General features: G+C 37.7%; 1 protein-coding gene across 4 annotated transcripts in view; it reads right to left on the bottom strand.

Annotated features, from left to right (window-relative positions):
- LOC141960575 (BEN domain-containing protein 5) overlaps positions 1-26,034 on the bottom strand; it is a 971,168-nt gene that overhangs the window by 348,169 nt on the left and 596,965 nt on the right. For 2 of the 4 annotated variants that reach the window (XM_074906249.1, XM_074906250.1), the window contains 4 exons: positions 25,124-25,499; positions 18,797-18,945; positions 14,097-14,310; positions 9,322-10,276 (listed from right to left, as the gene is read on the bottom strand). The exons of the other annotated variants lie outside the window; for them this stretch is intronic. In XM_074906249.1, the coding sequence (XP_074762350.1) occupies positions 10,116-10,276; positions 14,097-14,310; positions 18,797-18,945; positions 25,124-25,499 (900 nt within the window). In that variant the 3' untranslated portion in view covers positions 9,322-10,115. Of the gene's footprint in view, positions 1-9,321; positions 10,277-14,096; positions 14,311-18,796; positions 18,946-25,123; positions 25,500-26,034 lie in introns of those variants that run through there. 4 annotated transcript variants of the gene reach the window in all.

Below are 26,034 nucleotides of genomic sequence, written 5' to 3'. Positions count from 1 at the left end.
AAGGAGAAGAAAGTGCCACACAGGTTCACTGAGGAGTGGGCTTAGAGGAACTTCTCACAAAGTACCACCTTGGGAGAAACCCACCCCTAAGTGAGCACTCTATAGCCTGACTGGTGCAGGCTATCCCTCAGTTGCAGACTCCCTCACCGTTAATGCCACAGAAGTTACAACAACTTGATCACCATCAACTTTTATGTTAAACATATAAGGTGAGTCTGAAATGTTACAAGCTGACAGTGCAGTGGCTGGTAGGTAACACACCATGGAAGTACTGAAAATCCAAATCAAAGCCAATACAAAAAAATACTCAAATTGTGGCACTTGTGACAAGCTCGTACCCTCACCTGCAGAGCATGGGAGGCTGGCACGCAGAGTGGCCCTCCTCATGACTGGCAGTGTCGCCCTTCTCAGCAAAGCTAGCTGAGCTGCCATAAGCAATGGATCAAGTAGTACTTTGTGGATCTCACCACAGGTCAGATTATGATGAGACGGCAAACCCCCTCCCAAAAGAGTATGAAAAACTGGCAATATCTTGCACAATGAAGTCAAAATATTTCAGGTACAGGTTCTACCTGACCTCCATAACAGGAGATTGGATCATTCAGCTAAGCAGGAAGACCATGAGAGCAACTTCTGCACCACCCATAACCCTGAAAAACATCACCAAGGCCTTGCCCAGAGTGTTTAATAATACCACAGCACTGGGGTGGGATCATAAGATCAACTGGTTTCTGCCCTTGGTATTACAACACGCACTTGAACTGCTCTGATCTTACCCCTCCCATCGTTAAGCTTCTAGTTAGTTAAAACCTACACAGCCCCTCCCAAATCACATGGGAAAGGGTCACCTTTGGTCACCCCTAGAGAGGGAGGAAGCCTGGATTAGGCAGAACATAACAAGTATTTTTTTACGCACTCATCAGATGAGGGTTGTCATTTTAACTGGATCCGCTCAACGATGCTGTCCCATCCATTATTTGTAAATGAAACCTGGATGAACCAGCATGTGAGCCATTAATTGGCTGAGGTATTCATCTCAAATCAATAGGAAACAGAAAAAAGATCAATAGGTGGTTAAGAGTGAAACGTTAATTACTTTTCAAAAGGTGCAGGACACAAATTTCCTGATGCCTTTACAAATAGAAATAAGCCAATAAACATGATTTCATAACATTTATAAGTGACTAAGTTAATTAACAGAGAATCTTCAGAGAGATGATGAAGGAAATTTAAAAGAACCTTGTCTGACACTATTTGAAATTCTCCAAGGAAGGAAGGGACTACTTAGAAAAAAGATTAATTGCAAGGTTTTTTTGCTTTACCTTGCTATCATTTCTGTTTACATATTTAAGCCAGTTTTGACCTTCAAAATTCTGGCAAAGAACAATTTTCATTAAACCATCTCAGCGGAGGAAGTTGGCAGTTCCTCATCTTGTCTCTGAGGTTAACTGAGAATATTAATTATTTAGCAGACATAGTTAAACAAAATATGTTTATGTCCTATCCAAAGCAACCTTTGATTTATCAAAGTAGACACAGCAAGGGTTGATGCGTAGCAACCTCTTCTCCTGTCAGGTCTGATTCCTTTATGGGGGTTGGTTGGAGGCTCCACAATGAAATAATTCTGCAAAAGATGTTGTTTCTCCCTAAGGATACCCTACCTTACTCTGAGCATAGATAACAGCATTATGACAGTAGCTCTCCACCATTCTTAGGTATCACCAACCAAGAAAACTCCGTAACTATCTTGAAGATGGTACAAAATTTAACCATAGTAAAATGACTGTGGCTTCCCTTTCTTCTAAGCTTTATTACTTCAGTGTCCTCTTTTCTTTGAAACCCTGCTCACCTGCTGCTGTTTGCAGCCCAGTTTGACACCATCACCCATCTGCCCAGCTGAGGTATGAATACATGAATAGGCAGGTTGGCAAGCAGGAAGAACATGCTCTGTCTCATTGTTGGCACACAGATATAACCAAGTTGAAGAGGAAAGTGTATTAGAGATAAATACTCATTTTAAGAACAATATTTTCATGCTATGCTTAATAATACAGTAAAAAGGGAATTACACTGGGACATACTGGTCAAGAATCAATTAAATATAATTTTTTTTTCTACAGAGGCGAATTAAGTTTGCCCCACAAAATGAATTTACAACTATTATATGACATTCTAACACAGTGACATGCATCCTAAAACACAAGATTGTATCACATTAACTAAGCTGTGTTTAAGAGAATATGAAGAACTCCATAGAAAGTATTTCCATAAAAATAAAATGGATTTGAGCAGATGTAAAGACAAAAAGTAGACAAAATAGACAAAAATGAGTCGCAGCCTAGAAAACGTGTGGTAGTAGAAGACTGAAGACATCCAGTCTCTTGTGGAGATGCCCATAAGGTGGGGAAATACTGAGGCAAGATATTCGGACAGACAAATCAAGAACCAGGAATTAGAAGTTAAGCCAGAAAAATTCACAGAGAAATAAGGCACAAGTTGAGCAGCAAGGATGGTTACCCATCCCATTACTGGAATAAACTACTAAAGGAAAAGATGGACTTAACACTTTGGATGCTTTTTCAAGACTGCTTCTTTATTGGAGCAGCATGCTTGTGGTCCAGCCCAAGTTTCTCTTCAAAGGAGCAACCCAGCAAAACTTTTTGACATCTTCTGCAGGGGACCTCTCCATCTCAATAAATGGCCCACCAGCAGATGCACCCCAGCCCGCAGTCCGCCCTTCTTTAGGCATGTAACTGGTCAGTTAAGAACATCCTTCTCAAGAGCCATACTTAGATGACAGAATTCTGAAATATCTCTTTCTTCTTAAGACCAACAGATGTCTGGTTTTTATGCGGTAAATGGAAAAAGGTAGTCCCAGAAGGCAATTTAAAATCATAAATCAGTATAACCTGTCAAAGTGCCTAATGCTTTCCATTGCTCATCCAATGAAAATGACAATCCAAACTGAGGCACTGCAATTAGGTGGGAGACTTCCAGGCCACTGAGTGTCTGAAAAAGCAGGGGATACTCTGTTTTAAGAAATGCATCCTTTTAAGAGATACTGCTGAAAAATCTACTTATTCCATTTCACCACTTCGATACCTTCATATATGAGTAAAATTTTCTTTGCCACAATCTATGCTTCTGTGCGGCAAGAAAAAAAAAGAGAAAATGCTGCTGTGTGAAATCCCTGAACTGCAAAGTCTGCCTTACAGTGACAGCAGTACTACCAGATCTCCTAAGGAAATGCTCTAGCTCTGTGTCACTTATCTCCAAGAATAACAAGCAGGTATTTCACTTCAGAACCCTGCTGACAACTTGCAAGGCAGGAATTGTGAAACGCTTCTGTCTCCTTACCTTTAAGGCAAACACAGAAGACTGCCTCCCACTTGCAGAAGGAACAGAAATGAAAAAGGGATACCAGGAAAACAGACAGGGCTGGCTAACATCAGGAAAATTATCAATTTGTGGATCTACATAGCATAGACGGATTGATACAGAATAAGGGTACATTTGTAAACATACAGCTGTGTGAGTGCACTAGAGGTCCCTGGCTGCAGAAGAAAATGCTGGTTAATCAACTTGTTAAATTCTTGGCATGTAAGAGTGATTGGACTTTTTTAATTCATAAAACTTCTGATTGAAACCTTAAATGGCAGTCAAACTGCTTGAGATTTTGCTGTTTGGCTACTGACTTCATTTAAATTGCATGTGTTAATTCTCTGTGGGAAGGTGAAAAGGCCTATGTGACCCCTCCACAACCTGTTTCTAGGCTTCCTGTACCGCCAGACATCGGGTCCTCCTCTGCCTTTGGCTGCTGCCGAGCAGATCTCAGTTACTTTTTAAGTTTAGGAAAGCCAAAGAGTAGAAGCTGCTCATGTTTACCCATGTGGCAATAAACAACCTTTGTTGCTTTTAGGGGACTATACTTAAAGAAAAGACAACCCTCTGTGTTGTCCTGCACTATCCTAAAAAGGAGGCTGGTTCCTTGCACTGTGCTCCAAAACAGAGGTGATGCTACATCGCCACCTTTACCCCTGCTTAGCCCCAAATTCTACACTGTGAATTGCTTATTCCTGCAAGGATGTACAGTGAAATGCAGAACTTACAGTGTACATTGGTCCTGGAAAGATGAAAATGACCTTGCAAATGCAAAGAAACCAGCAAGTGCCAAAGCATTTTAATATACAGTTCAGGAAAAAATGTAAAATGCTACTTTCAGAAGTTTTAGGTTTTCATCATCTAAGACTCTTCAAGGAATGGAAACACAGAATGTTAATTGGAAGACAGATGCTTTGCCCCATTCACCTCCAATCTTGCTTGTTTTGAGAATCACTCTCTAAAGGTACCTCCATAAATCCTGTAGAGGACTCCATACGGAAAGGGAAGACCACAGTGCATCTGGCTCACAGATGCCAAATGTCCAAATGGACTAGTTTCAAGTATCAGTGGGCTAATATGCCAACTTAAACATGGAGAAAGATGTCTTCCACAAAACCTGTACTCTGCTAATACAAGAAAAATGGAAAACACTTAAAAATACATTATTTTTTAAAAAACTAAACTCCAATTCAGTTTTAAAGAAACATTTGTGAAGACTTTAGATATATTTGTGTATGAAAGAAAGAATACGACACTCTCCCATGTAAACTTTTTCATTCATCTGAGTCTCATGTGGAAGGGGCTAGTACCAGTGTGATATGGCACTACCAAGACATGTTCCCTCTACTGCTGTCCCAGTATGTCCTTCACATTCAGTGGGGTGAACACCAAAGGGTGTTCACAGCTAATTCTTCTGATAATCAGCCTATCCCATGATACATCTTTCTCCATTCCCAAAAGCATGGAAGTTCATGCTAACTATAAAGGATACATGTGCACCAACAAGCATAATTTCTTATTATATTTCACAGGACTCCTAGCAATTGTTATAGTATGATAAAAGCTAAGTCACCCTCAGCCTGCTCCTATCTTGGGTGCTCAGTAAATTTTCAGTGACTCTTGAATTTCAAATCACTAAAGACTAAAATTTAATATGAGAGTAGGTAGCCTGATGCATTAAACGCATATACTAATAAAGAGTTTCGTTCTGTTAAGGTTTTACTATCAATAAACAAGGAACATGAAGTTGCTATTCTGCTAAATATAGAGGAAATTATTTCCTTTGTAGAAGAGATTTTCTAGTCAGAAGGCAGCACAGAAAAAAAAAATCCTTCAGGCTCAGCTTCTTCCTCTCCCCCCACACTCACTTTCACCTCTGTTCTGACCCTGACACATGTAACTTTTGATGTCATAGGTGAGGTATTTTCCTCTCTATGGTAAACAAATGATGTCACAACCACAGGACTGATTTCACTGCAGGACTGAACAAACGGGTATCTGATGCACAGAATGAAAGTTATTGTTCAGACATAAATAGCAGAAATAATTGCAAAAGTAAAGTAAATGAACAGCCAAGAAAATTAATTCCTTTATGAATCACTGTTCCTGTTTTCCAAGTCCAAATGATTCTCCTTTCCTATTTAGGAAGCCTGAGGGGATGAAAAAGTGTCCAAGATGGTGAAATTAAAAATTAGCTACCGAGCATGAAACATGCAATGATTGCACTTCATAACATTTTTATTGCCTCAGCGTTGTATGAATCACTTCACAGTTCCACACTGTTACGATGAAAAAAATGACACCAATAAAGTCTAAGCAATCGATGTTATGACTTCATCAATCCGAGACTGAAGGCATGCACAGAACGACAAATATTTTCAAGAATACTGAGAGAACGACCACCTCATTCTGAAGAAGCCCAAATTTCATCTTTGTATCTTTGTGAAGAGAGTTCTCACACCGAGATGGAATATTGAAATAATCCTCAGTACAGCTCCAGCTGACACAACCTTGCCTTCACTTTCAGAAACCAACCAAATCTGGGTTTCTCGAGTTACGAATGCAGCTAATGCAGTGAGGCTCCAGCTAATACAGTGTTCCCAATTCAGAACATTCTCACTTCTTTGAGGTTTTGCATCAAGATAGTATTATTTTGATAATGACCTGCACTTAGCTTTATTTTTCAAAAGTCTACACGTTCTGGAAGTATAAAATTGAATTATCTTTACAATTTCACTAAATCCAAAACAGTTCAATTTATTGCTACTTAAAACTTCCAAGAGGACAATAATCTATGCTTAAGACAACAAAGCATCACTGTTACAATCTGTCAGATAAAACATCAAAGGTACAGTGCAAAGACGTGACCTCCCACAGGAAGACTGTACCTTCTTTTGACAGTCATGCTCAGTAACTAACCAAATGTAACCTTAAATGCCTTCTACTTATAGTTCAAACTTTGACATGACTAAATAAGTAATTTACTCTGGCCATATTAAAAAAAATAAACCTCCCATCTCTATAAAGCATCACTAAATCCAAACTTGTTCTGTAACACCAGAACCTATTTTTTTTTTTTCTAACAAATACTAGCTGTCTTTTTTTTTTTTAATTGAGTCGCTAGACATCTTGACTCAGGTATTAAAATCTCTGGTAGGATTCTTTCCTTTAATATAATAGCTCATTTCCCTTATAAAATCATTAATAGAAAATAAAGCCCTTTTTGTTAACTCTATTCTTGCTTTCTTGCAAGTGTGCCAGAGGCACTTTAATATGGATCAGGTCATGAATATCACAAATTACAGCAGCAGTGTGTGGCAACAAAGGATCAGATTATTCATATAACGGTAGTATCTTCTTCCTTCTTTGATAAAAAAAAAAAAAAGTAGTAAACAGTAAGCATTGATCTCGCAGGATGAAAATTCAGTTCCTCTTATATCTGTGTTTTTCTGATACTTACAAATCCAGGTTTACAGTATGAAGTAACAGCACAGCACAAACCTCAGAATGATAAATGAGGGAGGGGTATTACAGGGTGTAATAAAACCTACTTCGTTTTATGTCAGAATTCTCTCCCGCTTCACATGATGTACAGGTATGAAGTTAAGCTAGAGTAGGAAAAAGTCAGTAGGTGATGTTCTCACATAAAGTCTCCTATGGTAGATTCATGGCAGATGCAGTATGAACAAGGCAAAACTATGTACAGGCAGGCAGGCACAATTATGGAAGAATTAATGTACCAACAAGAACCGCACTGGCCATAAATTCAGTATAACAAAATGAAATGAAATTCACAGTTAATTCATACATCGGTATTTCAATGCAGAAACACACACCCCATTAAAGTTTGTCTTTTCCTTGGGTAATGCCGGAACACACAACAACTGTGGCCTATTTCCCTATGTTAAAGGGACACGCTGGGGAAGACTTCTAGTCTTCAGAGAAGTTCATGGGGAGGGAAAAGACAAGAATAATGACTGAATGTAAGGGTAAAGATGCTATTCTTTAATCTGTTAACCACGGCAGAGCTCTCCGCACATTGCCTTACAACTACAGCGTGCAAAAGTGGCTTATTATTAGCAAAACCTTATTTCCAGAAATCCAAAGATTTAGTTCAACTTATAGCAGAATAAAGAGATACGTTGCCTTTAATGTGACCTACTCCTTTACCATAACTGGACAGTTTCAGGTGACAGTCATATCAAATGGCAGTTGCCCAGTCCAAAGGACGCAGTATCAGCTTCCCCCAACACTACACTTCAGAGGGAACTAAACCCTTTTGTGCCATTCAAATACTCCTGTCGAACTCCACGAAAATCTGTCTGCTGGGCTGACAGAAACTCCAGGAAGAAATGAATGAAGGCTTCCAAGGTATTGTCCCCGAAGAGAACATTTAAGTTCTTCAGCAGTATGCAGCATTCACATCTCATGGGACAAGTGTCTCAAGGAGAAGCCTTACAAAGACGATGCTGGTTTTGCAGAGACTTAGAATCTCTGATTTTTGGGGCCAGGCTGGAGTCCTAACTCTAATTAAATTCTAATCTGCTTTTCCCAGGTTTCATAAAATGCTGTCTCAAATAGGCTTATCTTCTAAGAAAAGCAGCATGATCTTCTCATTAAAGAATCTGTTACAATGAAAACACATTAGTACTAAAGACATAAAAGGCTGGAAGAAATTATGGACATTTCCCCCCAAACTAGTGGATTGCCCTCGTATCACTTTAAAAAAAATTGTACATTCACAAGTCTGCTTGAAAAGTGGGAACTTGCTGTTTAAGTGTTTCTTCAATGTTATCTCTATTTTGTTCTTTAATTAATAAAAGGATACATGCACTGACATTATAAACACTAATTTGCTATTTAGCATCCCAAATTAGGAAGCATAAACATTTATGCACTTCATTAAACACTACCTAAGAACACTTTGAGATTAACAGGAGACAAGCTAGGCTGTTAAATGCAATTTCAGGGCAGACATAAGCCACCGTAAAAAAGACACTCCTCCTCTTCGCATCCCTCACTATGAATTCTGCCAGGCTCCATCCTATTGGCACCAGCTCTTATGAAATGAACCTTGGAAATCAGTGAGATCTGACACATCCATACAGTCACAAGTGCCAGTTCAAAGGATGGGACAGGAATGCAGGGACACAAGCCGCAGAAGTGGGGCGTACCTGTTTGGCAGCACAGCATACTTAGATTGGCACCAGCCAATCATGAAATTGCACTTTAGAAAGCATAAAACAAATAGTTATGCGCTGAATTAAGACATTATTCAAGCACATCTGGTGTACAGGGAGAGACAAAGTGGTGTTTTTCTCCATCTCTCCCTAGACAGGCACTGCAGTTCTTGCATAAACATCCTTCCCCCATCATCCTTCCCCTATTTTTTTCATCCACCCCAGCCCTTCAAAGAATCCTTGCGTTGCTCCTTTTCAAATTTTCTACACATACAGATCATTGAAGTAAGCTTAACGTTAAGAGTATACCAGTGCTACAGGATGATGCTAAGAAATGGTAAGTCTTTCAAAACTACAGGAAGCAGAATTGCAGTGGCAGAAAAGAAACAAATGCTGACACTCGGAAACAGACAGCCCAAAAGGTAGATAATCACATCTGCGTGCGTCAAGCAAACGGAAGGTGAGCCAAAATCACGAATATAACAAATCCTCAAAATTGATCAGCCCAGGCCCTAAATTATCTCCACAAACCTTATTCTCAAAATCCTTCATGAAACAAGACTTCAGGTTATTTTCTTTCACTTACAGACAATAAGGTATAATGCAGACAACAAATTATTCCTTATAACGTTGCAGCGCAAGTCTAACTTCAATGTAGAAAATTACTTTATTTTTAATTTAAATTTGTGCTGTAAGAGTCCATTGTTAAACTATGGACTTGGACAAAACGGTACTAAATTTTCTATTATACATAATCTTGCCATAGCGTAGCGATCTTTAAATCATTTGAAAATATAAATACACTAAAAATATAGTGTTTCAAGAACAGTAATATGGACATTCTGAAGAGCCATATATAACCAGAAATCTGAGAAGTGCCTTGGTGCCTGAAAAAGAACTGCTTTTAGACTTTTTTTTTTTTTTTTTTAATAAATTATCATGATTTTACAACTTACAGCTTTGGGTTCTTTGTTGTTTGGGGTTTTTTAAACTAAGTCTTGGCGACAATGGTGACCTATCTACAAGATAAGTGAAAAAGAAGCATTCTCTGTATGTTTTTGACCAAATATATTGTTAGAGATCAAAACAAAGATTTATAAAAACAAACGATTAAAATTTCAGTTCAGAAAAACACTTTGTAAAATACAATAAAACCCTTTTCAATAGCAAAGTGGATTTTGTACAGTTCTTCCTTCTAAGCAGATGTTTACTGCAGTCTAGATCCACTAACTCCAGTAAAACAAAATGTAGGCAAAATGGGTTGGTGTTTGCAGAATTACAACCTATATACAGAACTGCAGGTAACATACTGCAACTCATTGGAAAATCCTTGGAAAATTCACGGTTTCATTGTAAGTGGACTTACAATATATCTTACATTATTTAAAAGCAGTTTACACCATAGAAAGGTTTACGACAGAACCGCTCAAAAAATGAATCAGTTATAGAAGGAGAGTAACACTTCAAGTCAGCTACTCCCATCAGCAAAAATGCCACACAAATCAAAAAGCAACACTTAAGTAAAACACTAAGACTTTATTAAAAATCCAAAATTTATTGCAAATTGTACTTTGCACTTTCCCTCCTTTCTTCGTTTTTACATGACTTATTGATATCCATGATTTTTTCACAGATGTACTTGTTGACTTTGGAGAGTCTCTGTGCAATTTCAGTTTCATCCACAGTTTCTTGTGCTATTCTATCATACAAACATTCTGGGGAGAAAAAAAAAAAGAAGGAAAGAGCCATTAGGATATTTTCAGAAAAGAATATAGCCCTGTGTTGGGCTAACTACTCAAGAGACAGCACTTTGTAAGCATTGTGTATAATTATTGCAAGACTCTGTTGTCTTTCATTGATTCGTTGGCTATCTTGTTAGAGCCAAGATTTTTCACCAGGCTTGAACCTTTGGCATGACCAAGTTCCAGTTATACTATGACACCATTAACAGGATTTCTATACAGAAACAAGGCTAAATTCAACCTTTTACAATGTCAGTCTTGCCTGCCTAACTCTTGTATTTGTCCATATCTCCACAGCAGATTTAGGAGCTTTTCCCAGGTGAACAGTCTCACGAGAACTGTTGTTACCTACAGTTACCTGTGAGTCACTCCTACCTTTACAGCTTCAAGACAGTAAGTAAATGATAATGGTTAGGAAGAGCAGCAGGAACCAGTAGGAAATGACATTAACTGATTTATTTTTTAAATCTGTTCAACATACATTAACATCTGGGTCTTTATTGGACACAATGTCCCTGGGCATATTTTGCTTTTATTAGTAGATTATTCAGGGGGAGAACCATCTTCCTGCCTGTTTGCTCAATACACTTTGTGAACTTAACTGGAATACAAAAAGCAAGCAATAGTAATAACTGCAAAAGCAATGAGGCACTGAAAGTTGAGAGCATTCTGCTTCACAGAGTTGGTAGTTCAGTGCCAGAATCCTGCAGAGGTTCTGAAATCAGAGGTGGTGCAACACACCCGACTCCTTAGTGACAGGCAGGTTTTGAGTTTTTTGTTTTGATAACCAGAAGAATGTATTTTGTTGCATATGCTTCCCAGATTGGTTAAACAAACTCTGTTCTGCTTTGCCTAGTAATCTATTCCAGCAGCCGTTTATTGCTTCATATACAAAAAGCCATAGAGATTATCACTTAATTAACATGGTTTCCAACATTTCTAACGCATTATATTAAAAAGTTATGAAAATTAACTACTATGCATTCTTTATAGTTCATTTTGAAACCTCTCAGAAGTTTTATAAAAGGTTATTTTGTATTAACAAGGTTTATAACAGTGCTCATGCATCACACTTTTTATAATTTCTTTATTACATACTACACAGTAGGGATTTTTAAGAAGTTAGAGATATCAGACACATTAACAACTAATGCTGTCATTCAAAAAACTGTTTTAAATGTTAGTCTGTCTCCACAGAATGATGAAAACATCAAAAACAATGTGAATTTTATGTTAAAAGATGTACTGGATATGAAATAAATAATATTAATCAGCATGCACATCACTGAGAACCTGAAGAAACCCAGTGTGTTTGTAGGACATAAGCTTGTCCTACTACAACAGTCTCAGGAATACTCTCAGGTTGTGACAGATAAACCTAGTAAGATGAACTTCCAGTAAAAGACAGGCTATGTTATTAGTTTAGCCACAATGCCAAGCAAAGAATCACTTGATGGAAATAATTCATCAGCTGTAATTCTTAAAGTCAGTGTGACCCAGACAGATCCATGATCATCAGAGTTTTTCCTCTTCCATCTCTTCCATTTCTATGAGGGGCTGCAGAAATAGCAGTTTAGTAGTCACATAAGGATGCTGGCTTAGGGGCTCAAAGAGTGATTTGGGGGTTCTGCTGCTTGTCTTTTGGCTTTAGAGAATTGTACAGATATCCCTTTGTACTTCTGACTGGACTAAATATTCAAGTAGACCTCAAAGACTAACAAGGAGCTTTACTTTTCCTGTGATGCCTGATCCAAATCATTAGCTACGTAAACTCTAACTTCCTCGCATTTCACTATTTGTCCACTTGCTACTGATGTTTTATTTTCTTCTCCGTAGTAACTTCTTATTTGATCACTTCCAGCTTTCCAGGAAACACTGCTGGCATGACAGGGCAAGACCTGCTAACATTGACGCAAACGCAAAGGACACAACGATGTGGAAAATCATGGTTATGTGCTACCCAGTACCACTGATACAGGAAGTCTGTCTGCCACCACCTAAAATACTGGCCATGCAGTTTAACTGGTTCAAGAGGAGATTGTACAGTCTTGAGTCTAACAAAAAGGGAGTCAAAGACAAGGTGAAAGAAACACTGGAAAGAGGAACGTGGAAAACCAGGGTGTGAAACAGTGGAATTCAAATGAGGGTTGAGGCTGGAAGCAGAACCATGACAGAAAACACAGGGAAAACGAGGAAATAAGGAAGAGCTGAATTGCTGGTGAATGTAAAGGTATGGAAGAAAAGAAAGGGAAGGGCCCCATCTGCCTCTCACCTCGTACCTGTTGGAGCATACTCCTAAACTCACTGGAGTCAAAACAAGGGGAGTTAGAAGAAAGCTATCATTTAAATGGCTCAAGCAACACAGAGCAGTCCTGACTGAAGTAGAAGAGGAAATTCTCACATAAGCAATCTCACCAGCCGTGCTGAGCAGCATCAGCCTCCAGCAGGGAAACCAGAAAGCTCTTTGCAACGGGCCAGTGAAAAATAACCCCTTTTAACTGCATGCTTGTAAATGCACATCTGGGCCAATTCTGTTTCCCATTAGGAAGGGTAGCCACAGCCACAGAGTGGAGTCCTTACATGGCCAGTACATCATTATTCTGCTACATGTGTTTGGACTGTACCAAAAAGGTCCAAGCCAGAACTAGAAAATCATCGTGGAACAGCTTGCACTTTCACCTATATTCTTGAAGCAGAATAGTAAAAAAAAACCCAAGTCTTTTACTCCTTTCTTACAAACTAAGAAAGATGACAGTACGAAGACCAGTTTCCAACTTTTTCCCACACAACACAGATACACACACTCAAAGAGGAATCATATTTCTTACTTCCAAAACGTGGTACTTGCAAGGCAAATTACAACAGCTCTTAAGAGTTCATAGTGAAGAGCACATAGCAACTAAGAACAGGAAATGCAGAATAATGAAGCTCAATCAAAAAGGGAGATTTATTTCAGCCCTACTGCAATTTAGTATGGACACAAAACACAAAAATCCAATTTCAGTATATATTCCATGTGGAACCAACTCAGTTCTGACTAAAAAAAAAGCCTGAAATATCAAGAAAGACAGAAATGAATGCAAAACACAAGCATGATGATACAAGGGGACTGAAATTCACTATTCATTTTAAATAAAGAAGGCGGCCTTCTCTCTCTAAGTACTACATATATGGACTCAGGCCTGCAGTTACTGAAAGTGTCATTCCAATTTTTCCTGCCAGATAGGTCAGCAATTTACACTTCCTGTTCAAATTCCAATTCATGTGCAACAATTAATTTTTACTATTTCCATTTTCTCCATTTAAAAGGGTAAAACTATTCTTTCTTGCCTCTGAAGGTATGCGTATTTTTATAGTCACAGCTATAATGGTTTCTGTGCCTCATGCCAGGGTTGATTATATTCTGGATGAAAGAATGTGGTAAAGCTACTCTCAGGCTTGTTAAAAGGAATATATGCATTTAAAAAAAAATCATTATGTTATAAATGAATTCCAGAACAACGTGTTGTTCTCCAGGCTCAGAGTCCTGTCCTGCAAGTGGTTTAAAGTCATGATCTTCTTGAACCTTACTGAAGTCAATGTACAACTCTTCAGCTGTGAAGGCCTGCACTGTGCACAGCTATTGCAATGTGTTTTACTTTTCCTAGATACGTATGCACTTCACAATGCAATAGCACTCTGAATTACAGTTTTTAATCAGTTAATTTTATATGAGCTGAAAAGAAGCATCTTTCAACTCAGTGATTAATGGTTAAACTCCAAAGCAGGAAGCAAAAGTTTTCAAATAACCTACCTCTGACAATGCTTAATTTGTGAGGTGAGAGAGGTGGCTTGGGAACGGCATCTTTCTTTTTTTTGGTTGCAACTCCTGTGACACTTCTGTTCTTGAGAACATCTGTTCCCCAAATCATAACCGCTAGATTTTTTGTATACTTTGAATCTCCTTGTGTTACTTGCAGCTGGTGCCATTTCTCCTCATCTACCCAAATTCCACTGCCAAGATGGACCTAGAAGGTAGTAATAATAACAACTTATCTATGGTATGTAGCACACAACAGTATCCAAGTGCTGTAGGAACATTAATATTAGGTACTATAATAACAGTAATTAGGGCTGAACAAATCCATTTTGCCTAATTCTGAAACTTCTCCAACTTTGTGGGTCAGGGAGTTCGAGTCAACCTCTTGTATAATGTAGTTCCTTTTTGTAATCAGTTCTTACTCTCTGCTTTCCCCCCACCACACAGCCTACCTCCTGAAAGACTATGGTCAGGAACAGAGATAGAAGGAGGAAACAGTAAACACATCCAGTATTATAAAGGTACGCACAGCATATAAAACAAGCAGTTGCACCAGCCTAATTCAGGAGCAAGATGAAATGTTGTCTTTAATATGAAAGCTTCCCTTTGGCTGAAACAGACTTTACCCAAAGCATATTTCAGAGGCAGTAGGGAGGGAAATACTTCCTAAATTGTATCCTGTACCTGCTGGCAAAATTCAGCCTGATTGTTTAAAGTAACTAGAAAGGGAGAAGGGATTCTGAGAGCTCCAATTTCAATATAAGCCAAGAAAGTCTGGAAGCTTTGTAAGCTGTGGAAGCTTCTATCATGAAGTTTGCCTATCATCTACAATCAGTCTATCAAGGTGAAAACTGTTTTGTGGTAAGGCAATGGCCCATTGCTGCATCATAAACTTTCCATTACCCAAACGATGGGGGGTAGAGGTATTTCATTGAAATAGTAAAGCAGGATAATATGGGTACAGGAAAATGCAGTTTGAAGCCATTGTAGTCTCCAAAAGGAAGCTGCTCAAATCTAGTTGTGCTTATTAGTCTTGCTCAGCATTGACTGTGCTGGGTTGACTCCCACAGAGCTACACCATATCTGCACCCCAAGATTCCCAGTGCTCCAGACTGAAGATGAATGCAGGATGAGAATCCGAGTACTATCCTTAGGCTGCCACTATGTATGTTGAGCTGATAGTCCTAATAACCAGGACACCATCCAGCAACAGCAAGGAAAATAACTCCGCTAGTAATCAGCACGGGTCTGACATGAGTGCAACCAGGATACAAGTGTTGGCCCTGTGTGGAACCATGGAGAATACTTCGTACCTTGTGTGTCTATGGTCCTAATTCCTGGAGTACAGTGCAGACAGCTGAACCACCTCTGCACGCAGAAAGCTCTGTTCACCTGGTGATGAACTTCATTCAGTTGGACCCACACTTGCTCATCCATAACAAACTAATGTGTGACCTAGCTACTCTAATCACTGATAAGAATTCACTGCATTGGGAAGGAAGAAGATAGAACTTACTTTCAGATAATCTGACAAAGCACAAAACACCAAAAACACGTATCGGTTGTTATATCCAAAATGTAGGTTTCAGAAAATCTGATCAAATGGATGTTCTTTCTATAACACTTTAATAAAAAACATACTGCCTCCTCACAAATAAAAAAAGCAATCCCATGAACAAAATTCTATGGCAAAATGACATTTGGATACTCTGCCTTAACTATTTTGCTCTTGTTTTTTCCTGTTTTCACTCCTTTCCTGTGGCGTTACATAAACTGTGCCTGCTACTCATACAGATCTGAACAGTTTCACATAAGTCCCATTAAACGCAATGAAAATTGGTCAAAGCTACTGTAAAATTTTATATACCCATAATTTTACTGCCTGTATTCAACCAAATACCACTTTCTCCTTTAAATGGAAACCTGCTTTAATTATTAATGAGGGCTATAACCTGAAGAAATTTTTTATTATGACAGCATCCTTCAAAAGCAAGTAGTTGTTTAAAAACTTAAATAGAAAAATATGAATGGTTTGGCTACCAGCTATGTTATAAAAAACAAATGAAAAGTCTAACTTCCTCAAAGCATAAAACCATAAAACAAGCTGCCTCTCCTGCAGAATCTTCTATGATAAAGGGATTCTAAGCAGCTTTTCACAAGTCTGCATGGTATTTAGATTTCATAATGGACAGAAATGGAACTAGTAATAACCACAGCATGAACACCCTTTTTTTTCTTTCCTTCTCTGTTATCAAGACTCTTTATCATGACTTTAAAAAAATTCACACTAATTTGGTGCTCTCTACATATTTTGTAAGACAACTTCGATCAGTGAGCAAGCCTGTGCTCAGAAAACAATCACGTTACAGTTTTAATTCGGTTATTTGTTTTGATCTTAGAAAAGTTATCTGTAAAAAGTAGTGTAAGTTACTTAAAAGTAACTAAGATCAGGAAATGTTGTGACATGGCAAATTTTCTGTCTGTAGTACATTAGTTGAGGAGACTGATGTATTTGATCAAAAATCTGATTCCCTTCTGCCAAAATTAGTTTGTCTTTTCTAAAGATTGTTTAGTTTCTTAAGATACTACATTATTCATTAGTTTGAAGTTACTAAAAAGAAATAAACAAGTTACAACAGCTATTTTTAATATTTATGTTTCAGACAGTTCATCTCTTTGAACATGCTTCATTTATTGAAAAAGTTTATCACTGGTACGAAACACCTATGGTAACAGCAACTACATGACAGACAGCCACAGCCACAGCAATCTTATGCCTCCTTTTTTCTATTTCTAGCACTGTTACGGCAAGGAATTTAATCTGCCTGTGTCTCAGTTTACTTCTCTGTAAAACAGGCTGGGTACTGTTTCCTATTACCCCCAAAGCTATGGGAAGCTTACTGTACTCCAGATTCAGAAGCCATTTCCTTCTTGCTGGAAGAAGTGCCCCATAGGCCAGACCCTTGGCTTGATGAAATCAATGGGAACTTTACCCCCAATTTCAGCAACTGCAGGATCAACCTTCAAGCACAATGCAACAGAAACAACAGCAAATTCAAAGCACTGCTCACCACTGTAACTGTGCTAACATGTGCCTCTGAAGATGAACTTTTTTTTTTTTTTCTTTTTTTTTTTAACTTCTTTTCTTTAAATGAATGCCATAGGCTCTTTTCCAGTAACTCTGTTCTCCCTCTGGAGGGGAGAGATTTATCTGCTTTGAAAGAATGCTACTAAGATCAAATCCAATGCCACAAAGGGCAGATTTCTAAAAAAGTATTTCAACTACTCTAGTATGTCAATAAAGGAATAATGAAAAAAAAGGCATAAATAAGGAAAACTGAAAAAAACACCCTCCAACACTCTAAAAACCTTATTAGTTCACATTTCTGGCATCTGAGCTGGCTGAAGCCTCAGTAAGTAGGCAAACAAAGAAAAACCCAAATTGCAACAAGAAACTTAGAGATATTAATATCTGTAAAGACAGAGGAAACTTAAGCAATGGAAGTGCCAAGAAGCTGGCAGGTGAAATAAAGGTGCAGGAAAAGCTGCATAGAAATACTAAAGTACATGCCCTATCCCACAGACCTTAAGTGGAAAAAAAAGCAGGTAAACCAAACTCTCACAGTAATATATGCTAAGCTTTCATTGCACAAATATACACAAAATATACAAGCAAGTGACATATGTTAAATGTATTAGGCAAGAAAAGCTATCTGAAGCAAATACCTGTCAAACTGCTAAGATTATACTATTTTTCACATACATTTTGTCCTGAACAATTACGTTGAATTCGTCTTCAAGACTGACAGACACTTGTGCAGTCAATCTTATAACACAGATCTGAAAATGCAGTATTTGATGCTATTCCATCAGTAATTCCACTGTATGCCAAAGCTGAAATGGACATTTCCTCCTTAGTTTCTCAGATTATGGCACCAAATGCACACATATCCTAAGCAACGTGATCTGCATAGACAATTCTGAAGGACACAGTTTTGTAAAAGAAATATAATGTTCATTTAATGATAATGACAAGAGCTATAAAAGCAGGCCTCAGTAGAAGAGCGGACAATGTGTTAAACGTGCTGAAGTCTGAAACACTATCACTCAGGTTCTGGCAAAGGGTAGCTAGATGGTATTTCACCAACTTTATAAAAAGTAGCACTACATCAGCTCAATTCAGTGGCAATGCTCCTATCAGATTCAGGGGAGCTGATTTTCATTCCAGGGTTCATAATTATCTACTGGACTCCAATTCAACCAAAACAGGGAGGTTTCTCTGCAATACGACTACAGCACATTGAAAATATTAAAGGCTTTTTAGGAAAAAGTATTTTTGTTAAACAGACTAATGAAACTTTATGATGTGGGTTACTGACTTTGGTCTGTATTTGGTGGGTTTATGTATGTCACCAGTTGAGGACAACACCAATTTGCCTGTGCACGCATATTTAATAGGTATATTCCTTGTGTTACACAGCACTCAATGTTCTCATCACTGAAGATAATTTTCTATGCTGTTCATATTTGTGTAATTTCCTAATTTTCCTCAGCATATTAGCATACCTTTATGAAAACTGAGGAAGTCTGTATACGTTGGCACCATGCAAAACCCCAAAGATAATGAAAATTCCACAAGAAAATCACCTGATGGAAATTTACAAATTATTCATGCTATATTTAATTTAAAATACCTTTCCATTCTCGAGAATATACTTGTCCATTACTGGAACAGGGGCAGGATAGTACGTTGATGTATTTGCTTCCTCACTGAAGGTCTTCTGTACCTCAGGTTCAGGCTCAATTGATTCTGGTTTTACTTTTTCAAGCTCAATGGCAGGTCCTAGACAGTTAAGAAAAGAGAGCTGTCTGCTATCCCAGAGAACATGAAATCAATCACTTCATCACCCATGGTTAGCATAAAATAACACATTAGTCATGTTCATTTTAAAGTTAGAAAGAGTCTAAACCAAAATCCTACTTCTGAATGTCAATAAATAAAAGCAGGAAATAACTCTGCTTTATAAACATGAAAATGTTTAATTTTAAATATTTAACTTTATTCTTAAAGCATACGAACAATTACAGATATGGGTAAGATTGCTTCAATGCACACTATGGAAATTATGTTAAAATGACACTGAAATTATAAACCAAAAGCAACAATAGTAATCCTTCAAATAAGAATTACTATATAGTTGCATAGAAACCTGCATAATTTACCGTGATAATTACATAAATTATCCATATAGAATTACAAATTATATATAAATCTGAAATCTCTTTAGATGTAACAGTTATATTAAAAATAGTGATGATCTACAAAAATGCTATAAAGGAGGCTTAGGCTACTTATGCTAAAGTGTCATGCACAGAGTATCCAAGGTTAAAAAAACCCACTTGAATTAGAATTTTGATTGTCCAATCCATCCAACACACTGATTTTTATTTTTAATGTAATCAACACAAATTAAGCACAGATTAAACAAGAGAATACTACTAAGGATATGTTTGAGGTTTCAGAGGAGGATAATTTTGTCAGTCATCAACTTTTCTTTTCCAGACCAAATTTATAAAGTGTTCCTAAAAAGATAAAACAAAATAATTTGTGTACTGGATTTCATTATTCCATTCATTGCAGCGGTTACACCATAAGTCTAGGAACAGGCTACGGCCCCAAGCCTATCATTGTCTCGATATTTGTCTCTAGGATCACGAGAAGCTCCAGCAGTCACTGAAGTTCCACGCAGGGATGGTGGTTCATTAATGCAGCTAGGCTGCCAGCTTAGACCCTGGACACCACAGTCATCAGCCACTTCCAAGAACTATAAGGATAAATTCACCCACTTGGAAGAACTATATTGCACCAGGCTAGTGCTGAGAGCACCGCAGCACTCTGTAGCCCAACCTTGACACCTTCAACAAATGACAATTAAATAATCAGGTCACCGTCACAGTTCAGCATCCCTCCTCAGTGTTTGTGCACACAGACCAAGCCCTGAATTGATCTAGCTCTGCAAGTCAAGCTGGCACCAGAACTCACGTCTTGAGCTATTTATCTTAAATAGTTCCTGTACCTGCAACAAGTAAATCATTCATTCCTCCTACTTTGTGCAGTTTCATTTAGAGATTATTATACAGTGATATCAACTTTTCCTCCATTGTCAGCATTTGGCATTTATCCTATGGCTTATTCTACACCTAGCTAGTTAGCTAAATGCTCTCAGCTGACTGCCACTTGACACTCAGCAACAGCTAGGAGTTGTCTCAGCAGCTCACACAATCCTATACTACAGTACCACCAACAAAAGTGTCTTAAGAACCATATGCAATGCAACCACGGTGCAAACAGCGAAATCACAAACAACATACCATTTGCATTATAATTTCATTGTAATCTTAATAACCAGCTCTACTACATGCATATACAATGGTACAGCCAAGAGAAACTAACCTTTCTAAACTTGAGACTACTAAACTGATTCAGATTGGGGGTAAGACACCCAAAGCCTGCACACATCTCAGTGTAGGCATACCTGAATGAGCAGATGCAGTGACATAATTGTCAGTGTGAATGTACAATAACATCTAAAAGATCACTTCTTACGAACACATTCTTCAACAAAGTGCTGTTTTGTGTTTTCTTACACTTTGAAAGTCACTTTGAGGAAGATAACTTAAGTACAACCACCTTCTTCCTAGAAGGAAACATTTAATCTCAGTTGAAGCACCTACTAGTTGCTATAAGTTTTTTACTGTTTTGTTTATTGTCATTTGTTGACATAGCTATGATTTGGTTTCTGAAATTCCCCAAGAAAAACAGCTGATGAAAAGTCCACAATAACCATAGCTCTAACAGGTCAGAAAAACCTCCACTGCAATTTATGCTTTACTGCTCACTTAGAAGTTGCCAACAGAGAGCCTGTAAAATGTCTTCTTTTATATTCTACCAGGTTTTTTTTCTTCCCAAACAGAAATCTGCCTCTAAGTGGTCTTCACAACTACTAAAGACTACATCTTCAACTCGGCACCCTGTGAATTAGACATGCAACCTACATTACTGCCTTACTGCTAATGAGTTGTGTGCCCAATTTACCATGCTAAAAGGTTCCTCCTCTCTCTCTGTGGCTCTCGTGCTCTGTGTCTTACTTGAAAGATGATGAATGGGACATACAACAATATATGCCACTATCTAAAGGCTTAACAGTGATAGTACTTATGTAATAAGGATCATAAAAAAATAAAGACAATTCTCCAGAATGCAAAAGGAAAACAAATGTTTTATTGCAAAATCTTTCTCCTGCTGACTGTAAAGTTTCCATGAGAGGACAGCAACTTCAAATGCAGGATGAAGAGGTAGAAGACTTCCTTTCATCACCATTTTTCCTCAAAAATGCATATAAGACTACACGCTACTCAAACTTCATAAATAAGCCACAACAAATTAACTGATAAAGTGGTCAATATATATTTGTAAGCAGCAAACTGTTTCCACATGTTCTACCAGAATTTGAATGAAAACAACAGGAGTCTGAGAAGTGGCAATATTATCTATATGGTACTTCCTGTATTTGTACTTGATAGAAACCTTGGACTTTTTTTTTTTTTTTACATCAAAAAGCCAAACAAATCTAGAAAAGCCGAATAATAGTAATTCCTTATATATGGTAAGAAACAAATACCATTTCATTCTCCCTATCCTGGTGTCAGACCCAAGACACTGTAAAGTAGATCGCTGAAATTAAACTGGGATTGAAAATAACAACTTGGGGGCTGTGTGTGCATTGATGAATGAATGTTTATGAATGAAAGCGAATACACTCCCTGACTTTAGAGCAACACTATTTCTTTGCAGTACAACATGAAAATGTAGTCTTTCAGGGAGCAAACAACACCCAAACATTATCCATGATACAACTTCACTACTTCTGACCATATACAACCATAGTAAACTGCACAGATCTTACCCTGGAGACAACTCCTTTTTTACTGACATTCTTATCTTTTGCAATCCAAGGACTATTTAAAGTTAGCCCTACAAGGAAGAGACTATGATTTAACTCTCTAATTCACTTTACTCTCTGTTGATAAAAACAGGGCAAATGAGTGTGTTTTCAGGTGCAACAGAACAATGATAAACTGCAAAGGCCTATGATTGCAGGGCTTCCTGATCCCAAAGTCTGCAAGGGAAAAGAGGCCTTGGTAACACAGTTCTTCTGGGAGCTCAGATGAGAGATACCGTAACCTCTTCCACAACAGTCACGACATTCCCCCACTGCTTTGGGCCCTAGTACCCTGCTCAAATGCGTGTCTCCTCCAGGAAGGGATCTGTGGGGCAACAGCGTATCAAAACCATAAAGAAGCTTCAGTATATCTGCATGGATCAGTAATGATTTCACTACTGTCACTTGCCACATCTGGTTGCAAGGCTCTTAAAGAACAATTCAGTGTCACCATGTGGAAGATTAAGAACCTCACTCTTCCCACAAGAGTGGCTCAAGTTCCACAGCAGAGATGAAGGCCTAGGTCTAAAGTAGAATACATTGACTGCTAGATGCTCACTGAAATCAACATATTGATGGGAAATTAGGAGACTGAATACTTGACTGAATGTTAGCTCAAGAGGCTGTTCTATATTTGATCTGCAAGTTTAAAATGGCAACAGGCACGCGTTTCCCACAGCTGCAATTCATCAGCACAAAACAGCTGTCATCTCATGCAAAGAAATCAGAAGTCTCTAAGGTGAAACAGAAATGCAATTAGTTTGCATTAAGTCCAGCCTGCTAGAAGTGCAGCGTAACATAAATTACATGTCATTTGAAACTCTAGGCTTAAGAGATTGCTGCAACAACCGAAGATGAATTCAGGATGTAATCTATTTTCTGAACAATTTTCACAGATTATTCACATATCCAAACATACCTCATTTATAAGCTGGAAAAGTAAAGAAGACTAAAGAAGTCTTTACATATCTATTTCTTGATTAGAAGTAGCACTTTTTCATACTGTCATCAGACTCTCTAATTTATAATTTGCTGAAGATGTCTCCCTTTCTAATCATTCACAAATTTTGTATTGATATTTCTAGAATTTTGTTTAGAGAAAGCTGTTTCTCTACTGTGAATGAGGCTGCAAGGAAAGGCAAGAGTTACCAGCTGTTAACACACTGAATCTTAGGAAACACACACCCTGTGAAGGACACAGTCCATATGGCCAAATTGTACCTTTGTCATCCACTAAAAGTTCCATGCAAGTAATAACAAAGACTTTTTTGGAACTATAATGCGTATTTGTCCAGGTATGTGATTAAAAGAACTTGTCTTCAATGTAATCAAGATTTATTTTCAGTTATAAAACAGGTGTCAGACTGATATAATTGGAAATTCAAGCCCAGTATTTAGAAAAAGATCCAGCATTTTTCCAAGAAGTTTTGTTTTCTGGTGGGTTTTTTCTTTTTTTTCTTTTTCTTCCAAGTTTTCTTGATTCGGCTCAAGTAAAAAAAAGGCATCCCTTCTTTCTTAAAGCAAAAGAAATGAGACAGAATTCAGAAGCTGTCTTCATTTCATTGCTGGTCTCACCACTCAAATTGCTGTCAAGTCTACCAACTAAATTGGTATTTTACGCTGTTCAGCCCCATTGCCTGCTAACATCTGGCTGGTGCTCCATTCACATAAATTCCAACTAACTACTTGCAGATGAAGAAACATCTTTCCATCCAAGGAAAATTTTAGAAAGCTCTGTGGAATCTACTGCCAACCACATTGCGTTTTTCAGACTGTGGAAGCCTTGCCTATGTAGTTTTATTAAAAAAGTTAACTAGAATGTTTATAGTAAGTAATGACATTTTAATTATGCACAGTGTAACAATGATGAGCATTCACAATCAAACACCCAGTTTAAATCATCAGATGCTACTTTGAGAACCTGGCTCCAAACTTGTGGGCACATCTTAACACATGCTACAGCACAGGCACATGCTCTCTTAGGTTCAGGTTTGTTCGTGAATGTAACTCAGACCCACATGCAAATTGCATGCACTCATTCAAGTCAAGTAGAAGAGCCAATATCCAATTTACATGCAGAAATTAAGTTTCCAGATACACAAAGGCAGACATAAGAAACAGCATGCTAAGTTTGGATGCACAAATTTTAACCAAGTTTCAGTCACTGAGCAAATCTTCAACACAGCAGTACCACATTCTAATAGCAAATAAATATAAAAATTAGTAAAATATTTGAAGGTATTCCAAGGGTACCATCTTCAATAAAAAGGATGAACTTTTTATTTTGTCTTTTCTCCCATTTATTCCAACATATTGATTAAATAATTGCTATAAACCAAAACAAATGAGCAATTGACTCAAGGTATTTAAAATTTAAATCCAAATTACACAAACCTGCATTTTGTAACAAATTTTGATAAACGGGACACTAATATAAAAAGATTTTTAATTAGTCTTTAACAATCCATTATTTTTCAAATAGCATGGCTGTTTAAAGCCACTGCTAAGAAGACCAGTAATATATCACATTCTAACGAGCTACTAATGGGAAGAGGGGGCAAAAAATGGAAGGTAACACAGTCACTTTCATAACAATAACCAAAATCCCTAACTGAAAAGAATAAAATAGTTTTAGCCCAAATACTTATTCCGCTGCCTCTTCTTTCTTCTTTTTTTTTTTTTCTTTTTAAACTGGAACATATTGGTGTATTTTGCAGATGACGCTTTATTATCTTTTTCAGCATATACTGGAAGGTCAGAGACTCTTTAAAATACAGCTGCTTAAAATGGAACTCTGATTCAACCATACCAGCACAAAGACCTCTACTATCATTAAAGAAAAACCCAGACGTACATAGCATACAAATTCAACACATATTGTACAGCCATAGCAGAAAACCCTTTTAACATTCAATGTCCAGTTTAACAACCACTGCTATTCTTCAAATAAGTTTCCATTACTATTGATCACACTTGCAAAATTCATTAAAACTAGTCCCATTTAAGTCCAGCACTTACCACTACCTAGTCTTAGAAGCAGTACATCCTGGAGTCTCCTGTTCAAGTCTCTGAGCTCTTTCATTTCTGACACGAGTGCCCCATACTCCTTTAACTTCTTTGCCTGTTGCACAAGCTGTCTGCGCGTTCTCTCAAGCTCCTGTTGGATGTGTCTCATTTCTTCTTGTTGCTGTTGGTAACTCCTCAGCAATTCTTCATACAGAATCCGAGGAACTACAGCATCGTCCATGTTGTTCATGCCTTCCGAAGTCTCCATAAAAGCCTCCTCAGGACTGGAAGTATTACTGAGACTCATCCCATTCTGTTTTTCAAGGCGAGCAACAACTGCTTCAATGCTTTTGTGTGTACCTTCACTTTGTTTCCTCCCATCTTGTCTCTGCATGTTACAATAAAAAATAAATAAATTAGGAGAGCAGTAAGAGACAATTAAAATTATACAGACTTGGGACCTGTTAATATTCTTGTTTTCCAAAAAAAAGGAAAAGTCTGCCTGCAAAAAATGTTTTGCCTAACAGATTCTTGTGGATATACATCATAACTCTCAGGCACACATAATTCAGCTAAATGCATATACAAACTTCTGAGGCAGTTAAAGGCCTTTCTTTCTGCATTTGTGCAACAAAAGCTCAGTGCATATAGATCACTTGATTCCATATATAAAGGTAACTAATTTATTTTTTTAGAAAGTGGATCTGGATCTCTTTTCCTTTAAAGTTTACCACTAACATTTATACTTCCAACAGCAATTGATTTTCTGATAAGAGAAAGGCTCAACTATGTGCTACGTTTGTCACCTGTAACTACATCAGAGAAGAAAGGAGCATACCATACAAAGCTGTTATGTGAACAGATGGGTTGTCCTTCTACACTTTGGGAGACAAAACCTTCTCTGACTACTCCTCTAGCATGTT

The sequence above is a fragment of the Athene noctua genome, chromosome 5, assembly GCF_965140245.1.
Source record: "Athene noctua chromosome 5, bAthNoc1.hap1.1, whole genome shotgun sequence".
In the NCBI taxonomy this organism is placed as follows: domain Eukaryota; kingdom Metazoa; phylum Chordata; class Aves; order Strigiformes; family Strigidae; genus Athene; species Athene noctua.
Note: the sequence above shows the minus strand (reverse complement) of the source record. Positions and strands in the feature narration are given on the sequence as shown.